This window comes from Saccopteryx bilineata, chromosome 5 (genome assembly GCF_036850765.1).
Source record: "Saccopteryx bilineata isolate mSacBil1 chromosome 5, mSacBil1_pri_phased_curated, whole genome shotgun sequence".
Taxonomy (NCBI): domain Eukaryota; kingdom Metazoa; phylum Chordata; class Mammalia; order Chiroptera; family Emballonuridae; genus Saccopteryx; species Saccopteryx bilineata.
The window spans coordinates 10824673-10838235 of record NC_089494.1 but is presented as its reverse complement, the minus strand read 5'-3'; the positions used below and the strand labels follow the sequence as shown (position 1 = coordinate 10838235).

Here is a 13563-nt window from a genome sequence, read left to right as displayed (position 1 = left end):
AGTATGAAGTTTACATGGAGAAAAAAAAAAAAAGACTTGTTACTGTAAGATTCCGAAATTTGAGGATTGTTTGTAACTGTCCCAAAAGTAACCTAAGCTTTCTGATATAATGTACAATTTTAAGGGGAACACTGTCACTAATACGGATGGTGGATTTCGCAAGAGAGAACTTGCAGGGGAGGCCACGGTAACCCACAGCTGATTACTGCAGGCACCAGGCAGGGCTGTCAGCTTAGAAAAGCAGAGAAGAATCCAGAGATATCACGGCAAGAACTGACATGCGTAGTTAATGACTGAGATTCTAAAAGGACCGGGGAGTCGACTGCTCTAGAGGTGTTGAAAACAGAAGGTTCTTGAGAGAAGAGGAATGACGAAGTGGGGAAATGAAGTAAAACAAGATTCATTTATAAATCAATTAAGACTAAATTTAACCTTTGGACAAGATTAAAGAAGACTAGTAAATACAAGAAGATGAGCAAAGTGCAACAGCAGAAGTAAATCCCTTTACAATGAAGGCTCTAGAAAGGTCTGGAAGAAAACAGACCTGAGTGTGAATCCTCACCCTCAGTGAATATGTTTAGTCATCCAACTTTATTTATTCAGCAAATAGTAAACAACTTCATTCATTCATTCATTCAACAATAGTAAAGAACATCACCAAGGCCCCTGCCCTAATGGGACTCCCATGCAAATGTAGAGAAGCCAACAGTACACTTTGCAGCACTATGCAGAAAACAGACATGGTAGTGTGATAGTGAAAAGGGGCAAGAATAACAATGTAGAGCTTGTCAAAGGCAATGACCACTTCATTTTGTTCAGAACCTTTTTCTGGCATCAAATTCAAAAGCAGAACTCTCTGTATCCTTTGTACATACGAAAAGAACGGACCCTACTGCCCTTGGTTTATCGCATTTAATGAACCAACTGAAAAAAAAATCAAATCTCTTGACCCCAAGACTGTTTTTTAAATTCAATAACCCTGACTAACAGCACCTCGTGAGCATAGCAAACAGCACTAAAGGAGGGTGGATGTATGTGGTAGGGAGGGGAGGAATGGGTGGTTGAATCTGGCTGTTAGACAAACCACTTCATTATCTGGAGATCTTGGTGAGCATAGACTCTGACTCAGTGGGTCTGGGGCGGGGCCGAGAGTTTGCATTTCTGCCCAGCTCTTCAGGATGCCGAGGCTGCTGCTCCCAGGGGTGCCCAGACGCAGTCCTAGATGCCTCAGTGGTTCGGTGACCTCAAGGGAGTGAGTGCACTGTGCTTGACCCTTCATTGCTAAGCTGAGAAGGGCATCTCTATTGTGTGCCGGTTCTCATCCACCTTATCTTCCTTCATGCAGCTGGAGGCTCAGATTCTCCTATCTGTTGTTTTGTGAAGACCCTGGACAAGGGGCTGCCGCGGGATCACTGCATTCAATTCCTACAACTCCTTCAGGTGGGTACCAGGATTATGCTCACTGCGCACAAGAGAAGGCCCCAGACCAGAGAGATTAGGTCAGACTAGTAAATACAGAAAGGATTCAAATCCAGAGTCTACAGCAGAGACTAAGCTCTGAACCACGGCTTCCTCCTTACTGTGTTCACATCCCAAGTTTCCCGCCTGCTCTGTTGCAGCGTTAGAAGTGACTTGCTGTTGACCGCTCCTCTCATTCCCAAGGTGATAAAACCAAGTCTGGTCTTCCATTAAAGTGACTTGGTTTCAGGGAAAAACAATTAAGGTCCAAATTAAGAGATCTTCTGGAATTTAGAAGATCTTTCTTTTTTTTTTTGCCTCCAGAAAGTAATGTCATTTCTTGTGATATTGTCACACACGAGTGGGAATTCTTAGACACTGTTATTTCATCAATAGAGCACCTGAAGTCCTATCTAACCAGGATGGCAGGAGAAGGTTCCATAAGAACTTCCAGGTCAATAGGAAAATGATACTACATATCACCCTGCAAACTCTGTGTCCTGGGCACACATAAGTCTTAATAAAGAGTTTAAGATATATTTAATAAACATACAATCTTAATAAGTATAATAAATATTTAATTTTATTTATGATATTTATAATGATACAATAAACATCAATAAGGATTTAACAATAAAAGTCCATTTCATTACTCTCCTAAGAGCAGACCCTGATTCAATGCAGCTAACTTAACCAAAACACACACCTAAAACAGTGGCTCTCAGATTGGGTTGCTCATAGGAATCTCCAGGGAGCTTTACAACAAACTGCTGCCTGAGTCCTACCTCTGGAGAGTCTGGTATAACTGACTTGAGATAAACTAAGCATCAGGATTTTTAGAAAGCTCCTTTGAAGATTCTAATGCACAGCCACAACTGACAATCACAGGCACAAAATACAGAGGAAAAACTGTAATATTCCACCATCGGCCCCCAAAGAGGGCAGGACACGTCTTCATTCATCCGTAGTCAGGGTTTTAGCATTAGTAGACCCCATTCTAATTGCAAGCAAGTGGTTCTTCTCAATCAGTGACCAACCCCATTATTTCACACTTGGTGTTTGATGACCACCTATGGGCCCCTGCGAGCAGCGCTGCTCCCAAGCAGGAGCTCCGAACATGGAGAGGAATTCAGGTGGTCTGTGAACTTGGATGGGAGCAAAAGTTATTTCTCCAACTTCACTAACTTTCCTGGAAGTTCAGTGTTTCCTTCAGTTTTTTAAAAAAAAAACACACAATTTTTTTTAATGTATTGATTTTAGGAAGAAGAAAGAAGAAGAAAGAAGAAGAAGAAGAAGGAGGAGGAGGAGGAGGAGGAGGAGGAGGAGGAGAAGGAGAAGGAGAAGGAGAAGGAGAAGGAGAAGGAGGAAGAAGAAGGAAGAAGAAGGAAGAAGAAGGAAGAAGAAGAAGAAGAAGAAGAAGGAAGAAGAAGGAAGAAGAAGGAAGAAGAAGAAGAGAGAGACAGGAACATCAATCTGTTCCTGTATGTGCCCTGACCCGGGATCGAACTGGCAACCTCTCAGCTTCAGGCCGATGCTCTTACCAATGGAGCAATCTGGCCAGGGCTCTTCAGTTAGGAATACAGACAGCAAATCACAGTAGTATTGGCAGCTCCTGAGCTTGTGCAGCCACTGGTATGTTCATGTCACATTTCAGTTTTGTAGTAGTCAACTGCTTTGAGATTAGAGTTATTTTCATTGATCTGTTTAGATCTATGTATTTAATGTAATATGAATGATGCATATCTGTTGCTATATCATAACTTCAATATTTGGACAATTGTAAAACTGTTTCTGATTTATTTGTATTTTATGTATTTAAAAGCATTATTCTCAGAAGGGTCTAAAGACATCAGCAGAGCCACTGTGGTCTGTGGCACAAGAAAGGGCACCAGCCCTGCTTTGAAGAGCGCTGTAGATAACTGCGCGTTTGCATCCAAGACCACCTCCGCGAAGGGCGCTCTCGGGAGGGAGACACCCTGGACCAAGTTGGCTTTCGGTTTCCCCTGTATTTCCGCAGATAAGATTTAGCCTAAAAAAGCCAGTTCAACACAGGAGAGAATAGGATGGGCATTCTCTTTCCCCTCAGCTGCCTTTTGCTCTTGGCATTTCGGAGCGCCCAGGCTGCCAGCCTGGTGGTAACTTGAGCCTCCAAATTAATCAAAACACACAGCGCCCAGATCAAGCCCAGGCAGACAAGCCAGACACGTTCTCCTCCGGTGACCCCTGGGCCCCGGCTGCCCAGCCCCTCCCGCCCCTCCGCGCGTCCCACCTGAGACGCCAGGCCTCCTCCTCCGCCCCCCACCGGCAGGTGCCCCGTGCCCTAGGGCAGGGATCGCCGCGCCTGGGTCGCGGGCGCCTTACCTCGGGGGGCCGCCCACAGCGTCGGGAGCCGCCTCATCGCCAGCCGGCGCGGCGCACACCTCCCGGCCCCGCCGCGCCCAGAGCGAGGCGCGACCCAGCCGTCTCTGCACCGCGCCCGCGGGCCGGGGCCGGCGGCTGCGAGTTGGAGGCGGGTTGGGCAAAGGGAACGCGGCGAGATGGCACCGCCGGGAGCCGGAGTCAGCGGGGCCGCCCGAGTGCCGACGCCCGGCGCGCCTCCCACTTAATCTGGGCACGGCCGGTGGCCACTCCCTCCACCCCGCTCAGCCGCCTCCCCATCGCACACCCCCAAAACTCCCCACCTCGGCACCCCCTGCCCCGCCTCGGCTCCGCGACCTCGGGAGCATCACCTCCCTGACCCCTTCTTTTGGGTCCTCGCCCACCTGTCCCGCAGGCCCGCAGCCCGTTCTCGCCTGCTGGGCACGACGCCCAGGTCGCAGGGACATTGCCTGGGTGAGTTACAGGGGCGGGGGGGACGAGGGCGGGACCTGAGCCACTTCTTCCCTCCCTTGGAGCCACAGTCAAAAGCCTACAGAGAGCGCGGCTGAGCCCTACAAAACCCTCCCGGTGCCGACTGGCGAGGCGAGAGTCCCAGCCGGACTCCCCTGCCCGCGCCACGTAGGGGACGCGGTGCCCGGAGAACCTGCGGGTCACGGGACACGCTGGGACTCTGAGCGGGCGCCCACCATGCGCCCCGGGACGGCGAGGAGCCCACTCGCGCTCCTGCTGCCGCAGGTGCTGCCGCTGCTGCTGCTGGTGGCCGTGCCTGCCTCCGGCAAGGTGAGTTAGGGGCGGTGCCACCCCGCCCCCCACGCGGCGCCCTTCAACCCCCACCCTCGCGTCCCGGGGACTCGACGGCCTTGCCTGCCGGGGCGCTGTCCTGGAGACCCTGCTTGGTGGGTGCGGCGGCTGCGGGCTCCACGCAGGTCCCTAAGACCGCAGCGTGGGGATGCAAGCAAGCGGTGCTGCCCTGGGTACAGGTGAAATGCACCGGGCTGGAGGGAGAGGCAAGGAGGAAACGTGTCGCCTCACCTAGGTGTCAGGGGTGGAAGGAAAGGCCTAGATAGAGAGATGGTAGATAGATAGATAGATAGATAGATAGATAGATAGATAGATAGATAGATAGATAGATAGATAGATATAGATAGATACAGTAGATAGATTAGATACATAGATAGATGATTAGATAGGTAAGTAGGCAGATAGATAGATAGATAGATAGATAGATAGATAGATAGATAGATAGATAGATAGATACAGTAGATAGATAGATTAGATAGATACATAGATAGACGATTAGATAGATAAGTAGGTAGGTAGGTAGATAGATAGATAGATGATAGATAGATACAGTAGATAGATAGATTAGATAGATACATAGATAGACGATTAGATAGGTAGATAGGTAGGTAGGTAGATAGATAGGCAGACGAACAGATAGAGGCACATAGATAATCGACGGAGATGAATATGTGAGAACACCGGATATAGAGACACACGATGTCACACGCTGGTGAATGAGAGCCGGCAGCAGGTCCTGGCAGAGAGCACAGACCGGCTGGTAGTGGAAACCGGCACAAGAGTCCTGGCCCTGCCACTTCCTAGCTGTCACTTCACACTGAACTCTCTGACCTCTCCAGGGCTAGATTTCCTCCTTGTCAAAATTTGTCCACTAGTCAGTGTTGAGTGTCTATCACTGGGAACAGCAGACGCCATGGCAGAAGAGTTAACATCCCCTTAGAGGTAGAGCTCATGTTCGTCTATAGTAAGCCATCCGTCACTGTCATTTCTATTAGAATTTGAAAGATGCCCCATGCCTTTACATCCACCCCCATATTTCTTACTCTTTGAGTTTAAAGATTAAATTGAGTGTCCTCCCAACCACTGTTAGGACTCCTAGAATTGAGTTACTCAATTTTAACTTGTGAAAATGAAATTCAACTTTTCAGATTCTTTCTGTGATTTTTACATTTAAAATTTTAATTTGGGGAAAAAAATTTATTTGGGGTGATAACACAGTTGTTTCATTCCAAGGACAAACAGATGTTTTACAAACTTCATGACAGAATATGATTGGCAATCAATAGTCACATGCAAATGTGTTATAGGAAAAGATGTTTAGAACCCTTGGCCACATGTCATCCAAGTATTTTCCATATACATTTACATGAAAGTTATTACAGGTGAAGCTCAATTGCCCTTTGATCACCTCCATAACTTCTCCCCTTCGTCCCTCTAAACAAACCCACTCTCACCGCTTCATGTTCCTTTCCGGACGTTTTCTAGGCATTTCCATGCACATATGTGGACCCACAAACAATATGTGTTTGTTTTTTTAATAGAAGCGATATAATTGATTTTACATAGATATATTTTCTATATTATATATAAATATCCTTTTGCAACCTACAAATCTTTTACTTCTCTGTTCCCTTGCATAGTTTTCCACAATATGAATATGCCAAAGTTATTGGGCTTTTCTCCTACTGATTTACATTTTAGGATGTGGAGTGTTTTACATTTTAAAGGGTTTTGTAATCCATGTAAATCTCTTCGTGGAGCTGGGTCTAGCCAATGCACTTTGCATAGACTAAGGTAGCTCAGTACCTCTGGTTATAGTGGATGAAACCCATCCAAGTCAGTGTAGATTGTCTACCTGCTTCAAGCCAGGAATAAATAAATCCAACAAGCAAGAAACCTAAGGGAAGTTTATGATGTGGGAAGGCCTGGGGCACACGGCTTTGTAGACTTTGAAAAAAAAAAAAAGGAGGTATTAGGAAGGGTTGGAGAAAGAGAGGAGTAATTCCGTGTGTGTAAAGATCAACCAAAAAAAAAAATGGGGCTCGGTGGTCATGTATCCTCTAATTATATCAACTTTCAATTATATTGTCTTATTTCTTTATTATTTTTTACATGTAAATGATTTTGTTTTGAGTTTGGCCAGATCATGATGACTTATTGCTTATATTATACTTAATCCATTTGTATCATCTTTGTAGTCACTTGAAGTCAGTTGTTAAAAACTTAAAAGAGGCCCTGGCCGATGGCACTGTAGATAGAGCATCGGCCAGGCATGTGGACACCCGGGGTTTGATTCCAGTCAGGGCTCACAGGAGAAGCTACCATCCGCTTCTCCACCCCTCCCCCTTCTTTTTCTCTTCCCCTCCCACAGCCAGTGGCTCAATTGGTTGGAGTAGTGCCCAAACTCCCTTGGAGTGCAGCAGCCTCAGGCACTGTAACTTGCTCAGTACTAAAGCATTGGCCCATGATGGGGTTGCTGGGTGGATCCCAGTCTGGGCACATGTCTGCCTCACTATCTCCCCTCCTCTCACCAAAAACAACAACAACAAAACTTAAAAGAATTATCATTTCCAGTGCACCTGTTGAATTACACAATGTCATTACAAACCATGTCATGTGCCTTCACCATATATAGAAAAGGAATCACAGGTTAACTGATAACTGGTCCACCTGGTGCTGGCATGGCTCCCTCCACAGGGTAACTCTGACGTTAGCCCAGGCCCTTGTCCTCCCTGAGCCTCGGTTTTCTCATCTGTAAGACAAGGGAGCTGAAACTGCTGGTGGGGCTAGCAGGTGAGAAAGTGAGAGGCCTCGGGGCAGGGGACAGTCTTCAAGACTGACCAGTTCTTGGCATTTTAGAATGCAGGCTCGGGAATGCCAGAATCCCTGCTTGTTCAGGAGAGAAGCTAAGAATCTAGTTTCCCCTAGAAATCTCTCAAATCCTAGATGTTAGCAAATAAGTCAAACCTTTGCAAAGCACAGGGTTTGGGGGGGGGGGGGGTGCGCTCGTGCGCACGAAGGCCTGAAGTACACAGGGCCAAACTTTTTAAGTGAGAGCTGAACTTCCGAACTTACCCTTTGGATCCTGATACTTAACCATCTTTGTGCTGCACTAGGTAAGGATGTATTTTGCTCTAAGTTGCTGCAGTTTTACTTTAACATTTCTCAGAATGGGGAGCTAACAGTGGTGTTGACCCCGCAGTCCCAGCTGGGACAGGGTGGATCTGTCCACTCCCACAGTCTGTTCTGTAGGCATCCAGCCCCAAGCCCGTGGGGTTGAACCGACTTCCCCAGGTTTGGTAGACATCCCAGGTTTGCAGCTCTTCTCAGACCCAGCTGCTCACCCACGTGGGACCCAGAGGCCCTTTGCTGTTGCCACAGACAATGGACCTGTGAGTGGAGCTGGAGAGAGCTCCCTCTCTGATACCTGGGGAAGGGAGACTCACTGTTTGAGGTAGCATGGTTTATCCCTCCTCTTTTGGCCCTGAAATTCCAGACAGGGAAGAAATGTGGCAAACAGTATCAGGAGCTGAGTAATAGCTGCATTTAGGTAGGGAGGATGCTTTCTCAACAAGTTGCATTTTTAAATTGAAAAATTTAAGTGGAATTAGGAAATATTTCAAACTAACAAGAAGTGAGGTAACAGATACCCATGTATCTATCCCTGAGATTAAGCAAGTATGAATAAGCTTTGATCTGCTTGCTCTCACATCTCTCCTTTTAGGAGAAACAGTATAGAAACTGAGAAAGCCACACACACATTCTGGGCCCCGTACCCCATCTCAGAAGGTCTGCATACAGCTGAGCCTTGAACAACATAGGTTTGAACTCTGAGCCCACTAATTTTTTTTAATAAGAGCAGATAGGCCTTCCAATCCCAGGGTTTCCCATCCTTGCGTTTCCTATCAGGAGATTCAACCTACAGCAGATCAAAAACAGTATATTCTTGTCCTGGCCGGTTGGCTCAGTGGTACAGCGTCGGCCTGGCGTGCAGAAGTCCCGGGTTCGATTCCCGGCCAGGGCACACAGGAGAGGAGCCCATCTGCTTCTCCACCCCTCCCCCTCTCCTTCCTCTCTGTCTCTCTCTTCTCTTCCCACAGCCGAGGCTCCATTGGAGCAAAGATGGCCCGGGTGCTGGGGATGGTTCCTTGGCCTCTGCCCCAGGCGCTAGAATGGCTCTGGTCACAACAGAGCGACCCACCGAGGGAGGGGGCAGAGCATCGCCCCCTGGTGGGCAGAGCGTCGCCCCTGGTGGGCATGCCAGGTGGATCCCGGTCAGGCATATGTGGGAGTCTGTCTGACTGTCTCTCCCCGTTTCCAGCTTCAGAAAAATACAAAAAATAAAAATAAATAAAAATAAAATAAAAACAACAACAACAGTATATTCTTATTCCCAACTGCACACCGAAAACACTGTTTTACAGAAGAGGTTGATTGAATCCACCAATGCAAAAGGCCGCTGTAGAGTCAAAAGTTACACCAGGATTTCCGATGGGGCGTGGGAGGTGTGGTACCCTTGGCCACCCCATCCTACATTCTTCTAGGGTCAACTGTGTACCATTCCCACGGCATGCTTTTGTATTTATACTCCCTCTGTGTGTGTGCGTGTGTGTATGTGTGTGTCTCTATACAAAAATAAATATTGTTCTGTGGCTCTTCAAATGGAATAAGTGATTTTACAGTATACATACATAATGGGGCTTGCATAAAACCCAGTATTGGTTTTGGATATTATTCATGTTGATACACATAGAAGTGATTTATTTATGTACGAACCAATGCATAGCTGTTGCATGGTATCCAATCATATAAATAAAGCTCGGTTAATTTTTTCATCCCCCAAAACACAGAAAGCCTGTTTCCATTTCCATGTTTTTGCTTTACACAATTGAAATGGACATTTTCCGGTATGTGCCACTGTAACAACCAGCTTTTTATTTCCGAGGTGGAACTCAAAAAGGGTTCACAGAGAATGCATGATGTAATTTTATTAGAATTTGTCAAATTGAGCTCCAAAAGGTTAGGCCAACAATGATCCTGAATACCTATTTCTCTATATCCTGAGTGAGACCTGGAGTTGTTAACAAGTGTGGAATAAGATCTTGTTCGGACTAGTGAGTTGGGGAATCTTTTTGTGTTGTAATTGGTGTTTATATTTCCCTTGGAGCGAATTATATGGACAGCTCTTTGCCTGTTTTTCTACTGTGGCCTTTGGCCTTTGTCTTTTTGGTTACTAATTAATTAGGAGTTCTTTATATATACGGGTACTGGACTTTTGCCATTTAAATATGTGGAAAATATTGTATTTCAGTCTTTGAGTTATCTGTTCAGTTAGTTATTGGTGCCTTAATGCCAATATTACATTTTTTCCCACTATCATCTCAAACTTAACCATTTTTTCCTTGATACTTCGTGTTGTGCATCTTTTTGAAGAAATCCTTTCCTTCCCTGGGATGTTAAAAAAATGTTCTCATTTTTTAAAATGTTTTACAGTTTAACTCTTTTACATTTAGAACTTTTAATCCTGGAATTCTTTTTCCGTATAGATAACAAATTGTTCCAACAATATTTATTGGATTCTTCATTCTTTTCCTCACTGACTTGTAGTATTATATCTGTAAACATGTGTACCAAATACCCATTTACATTTCAGCCTGTTTTTATATATGGTTCTGTTTACTTAGGGCTTTAATTTTTCAGAATGTTGTAGAGTTTTCTGTTTTTTCAATTTTTTTCAATTTTTTTTTTTTTTATGGAGACAGAGAGACAGAGTCAGAGAGAGGGACAGATAGGAGCAGACAGGAAGGGAGAGAGATGAGAAGCATCAATTCTTCATTGCAGCTCCTTAGTTGTTCAGTGATTGCTTTCTCATATGTGCCTTAACTCGAGGGCTCCAGCAGACCAAGTGACTCCTTACTCAAGCCATCAAACTTGGGCTCCAAGCCAGAGACCATTGGGCTCAAGCCAGTGACCATGGGGTCACATCTATGATCGCACGCTTAAGCCAGTGACCCCTTGCTCAAGCCACCAGCAACCTTGTACTCAAGCCAGTGAAGCCAGCGACCTTGGGCTTCTAGCCAGCAACCTTTGGGCTCAAGCCATGGGGTCATGTCTATGATCCCACACTCAAGCCAGTGACCCTATGTTCAAGCCAGCAGCCTCGGGGTTTTGAACCTGGGTCCTCAGCTTCCGAAGCTGACACTCTATCCACTATGCCACTGCTGGTCAGGCAGCACATGCATTTTAATAAGCCATATTCTAATATCATTAAGTTTAAAATCTTGCCCTGGCTGGATAGCTTGGTTGGTTAGAGCAGGGGTAGTCAACCTTTTTATCCCTACCGCCCATTTTTGTATCTCTGTTAGTAGTAAAATTTTCTAACCGCCCACCGGTTCCACAGTAATGGTGATTTACAAAGTAGGGAAGTAACTTTACTTTATAAAATTTATAAAGCAGAGTTATAGCAAGTTAAAGCATATAATAATAATTACTTACCAAGTACTTTATGTCAGATATTCACTGTTTGGCAGAATAAATCTTTATAAAACAACTTACTATAGTTAAATCTATTCTTTTATTTATACTTTGGTTGCTCCGCTACCGTCCACCATGAAAGCTGGAATGCCCACTAGTGGGCGGTAGGGACCAGGTTGACTACCACTGGGTTAGAGCATCATCCCAATGCACAGAGGTTGCTAGTTCGATCTCCGGTCAGGGTACATACAGGAACAGACAGATGTTTCTGTCTCTTTCTCTCCCCTCTTCCTTACTCTCTAAAACCAATAAATAAATTTTTTAAAATAAATAAAAATCAGCTTCAAAAAAGTTTAAAATCTTTTCTAATTGATTTCTGTATCCTATGTGTTATTTAAATGTTTGTTTTTTTAATATCCAAACATAAGGGGATTTTCTAGCTATCTTTTTTATTGAGTTGTGGCGGAAATAATATTCTGACTACAAAGATTTCTATATACAGCATATCAATTAGATCAAGATTTTGGTCATGTTTTTAAAATCATAATGTATCTAAACACGTGTGGGTTTTTTTTTTAAGCTAGCCTACTCAGTGGATATTTAATCTAAAATTCCATCTTTTCTATCAAATCTCGAAAATAGACATTTTTTCCCTGTATTTCTCCTTTCCCACTGTACTCCTGACATCCTTAGGCTGCATGCTGGACGTCTCACCTGTTCCTCCATTCTCCTAGCTCCTTGCATCAGGTGCCTGTCGTGCTCTCGGCTTCTCTCGGCCCCACGTTGCTCTGGGCTTGGGGTCCTCCGTCTCCGGCTGTCAGGCGGCTGCAGGCTCCGCACCGGCACAGCCCGGTGCTTCCTCTGGACTCATTCCCATGGCTTCTCGCTGTCCCATAGAGGGGCAGGGGGTTAACACCTGCAGGGCCAGTCTTTGTCCAGTGGGACATGGGAGCCATTGGACACGATTCTTGCCCCCTCACAGACAGTTGTCTTGAAGTGTGAGGTTTAGGCAGACTCCCCCTGAAACCGCCCACCGGGAGGAAGGAGACGGAGCTGCAGCTGCTGAGCTTCCGTGCACGGCTGCCTCCCTCCACGCCGCATTCTGAGAAACATCCTTCCACCTGTCTTTCTGCTGTCTGTAATTTTGAGTAGATTTTTCAATCTATTGTAATTGTCAATAGTAAAAGAAAACCCTGGAGCCTGACCAGGCGGTGGCACAATGGGTAGAGCGATGGACTGGGAAGCAGAGGACCCAGGTTCGAAACCCTGAGGTCGCCAGCTTAAGCACAGGCTCATCTGGCTTAAGTGTGCCATGGTCGCTGGCTTGAGCCCAAGGTGGCTGGCTTGAGCAAGGAGTCACTCGGTCTGCTGTAGCCCCCGGACAAAGCACATATGAGAAAGCAATCACTGAACAACTAAGGTTGTGCCGCAACACAGAATTGATGCTTCTCATCTCTCTCCCTTCCTGTCTGTCTGTCCCTATGTGTCCCTCTCCCTGTCTCTGTCACAAAAAAAAGGAAGGAAGGAAGGGAGGGAGGGAGAGAGGGAGGGAGGGAGAGAGGGAGGGAGGGAGGGAGGGAGGGAGGGAGGGAGGGAGGCAGGCAGGCTGACCCTGGAACCATTCGACACAGGCTATTAGCCTAGATCTATTAATAACCAGTTTTTAACTTTTTGTCTCAGTTTCCTTATCTTAAAATGAAAGTAAGAGATAAACCTCAGGACATCATGAGAATAAAATAATTTAATACACATGGCACATACTTGACCATGACATAGTAATCATTTAATAAATGCTAACAATGATTCTTTTCATTTCAATGACTATTGTTGGTATCAGAAGTGTTTTTCTGGAGTCTAGATTTGTCTGCATTTGTTTTTTGTGGTGTCTTTTATTGGGGTAGGTTTTTCCCCCCCATTTTTTTATGCCTTTAATTACTTTATACATACTTATGTTTTTTTTCTGATTCTTTTCCTGTGATCTCAAGGTCTGGGCATCTGTCTTGCTTCTGCCTATTAATTCTCACCCATGGGGAGGAGACAAAGAAAATGAGAGATTTGAGGAAAATAAGCCTTCGCAGTCATCACTCAGCCCCCTTCCGTTTTGCCTCCTTACTCACAGATTGAAACTGTCCTTCCCTGGGAGAAAAAAAAGAACAAAGTATCTCTATGGCTTCCAGGGAATGTGTCCTCATTCGAATGGACGAATGGATGTATTAGTAATGGTCTGAGAGAAGGGGGGACGAAACAGGTTTCCTCTCAGATTCTCAGGTCACCCTCTTCCTGTCTCCTCCCACTGTCCCCTTCCACCAAACATACTAGGTTTTTATGTGACTATGTGGGGTGGGGGGCATGGCTAACCATCACACAGCTCCCAGCCTCTTCTCGGAGCAGACTGAGGGTCTTCCTCCTGTGTCTTTCTCCAGGGTTACAGTAGCTGGTCTGTTTACAGGC

The 13563-nt window shown here is 45.8% G+C and overlaps 2 protein-coding genes across 8 annotated transcripts in view; one reads left to right on the top strand and one right to left on the bottom strand.

Moving 5' to 3' along the window:
- Positions 1 to 11860, bottom strand: part of COL4A4 (collagen type IV alpha 4 chain) — a 139748-nt gene extending 127888 nt beyond the window's left edge. For 4 of the 7 annotated variants that reach the window (XM_066232822.1, XM_066232824.1, XM_066232818.1 and 1 more), the window contains exon 1: positions 3820 to 4184. The gene's annotated coding sequence lies outside the window, so the exon portion shown is untranslated. Of the gene's footprint in view, positions 1 to 3819; positions 4185 to 4220; positions 4265 to 11826 lie in introns of those variants that run through there. The other 3 variants (XM_066232820.1, XM_066232819.1, XM_066232825.1) reach the window with 3 other exon arrangements.
- Positions 4377 to 13563, top strand: part of COL4A3 (collagen type IV alpha 3 chain) — a 133982-nt gene continuing 124795 nt past the window's right edge. The window contains exon 1 of the mRNA XM_066232826.1: positions 4377 to 4617. Coding sequence (XP_066088923.1) covers positions 4525 to 4617 — 93 coding nt within the window. The 5' untranslated portion in view covers positions 4377 to 4524. The remainder of the gene's footprint in view (positions 4618 to 13563) is intronic.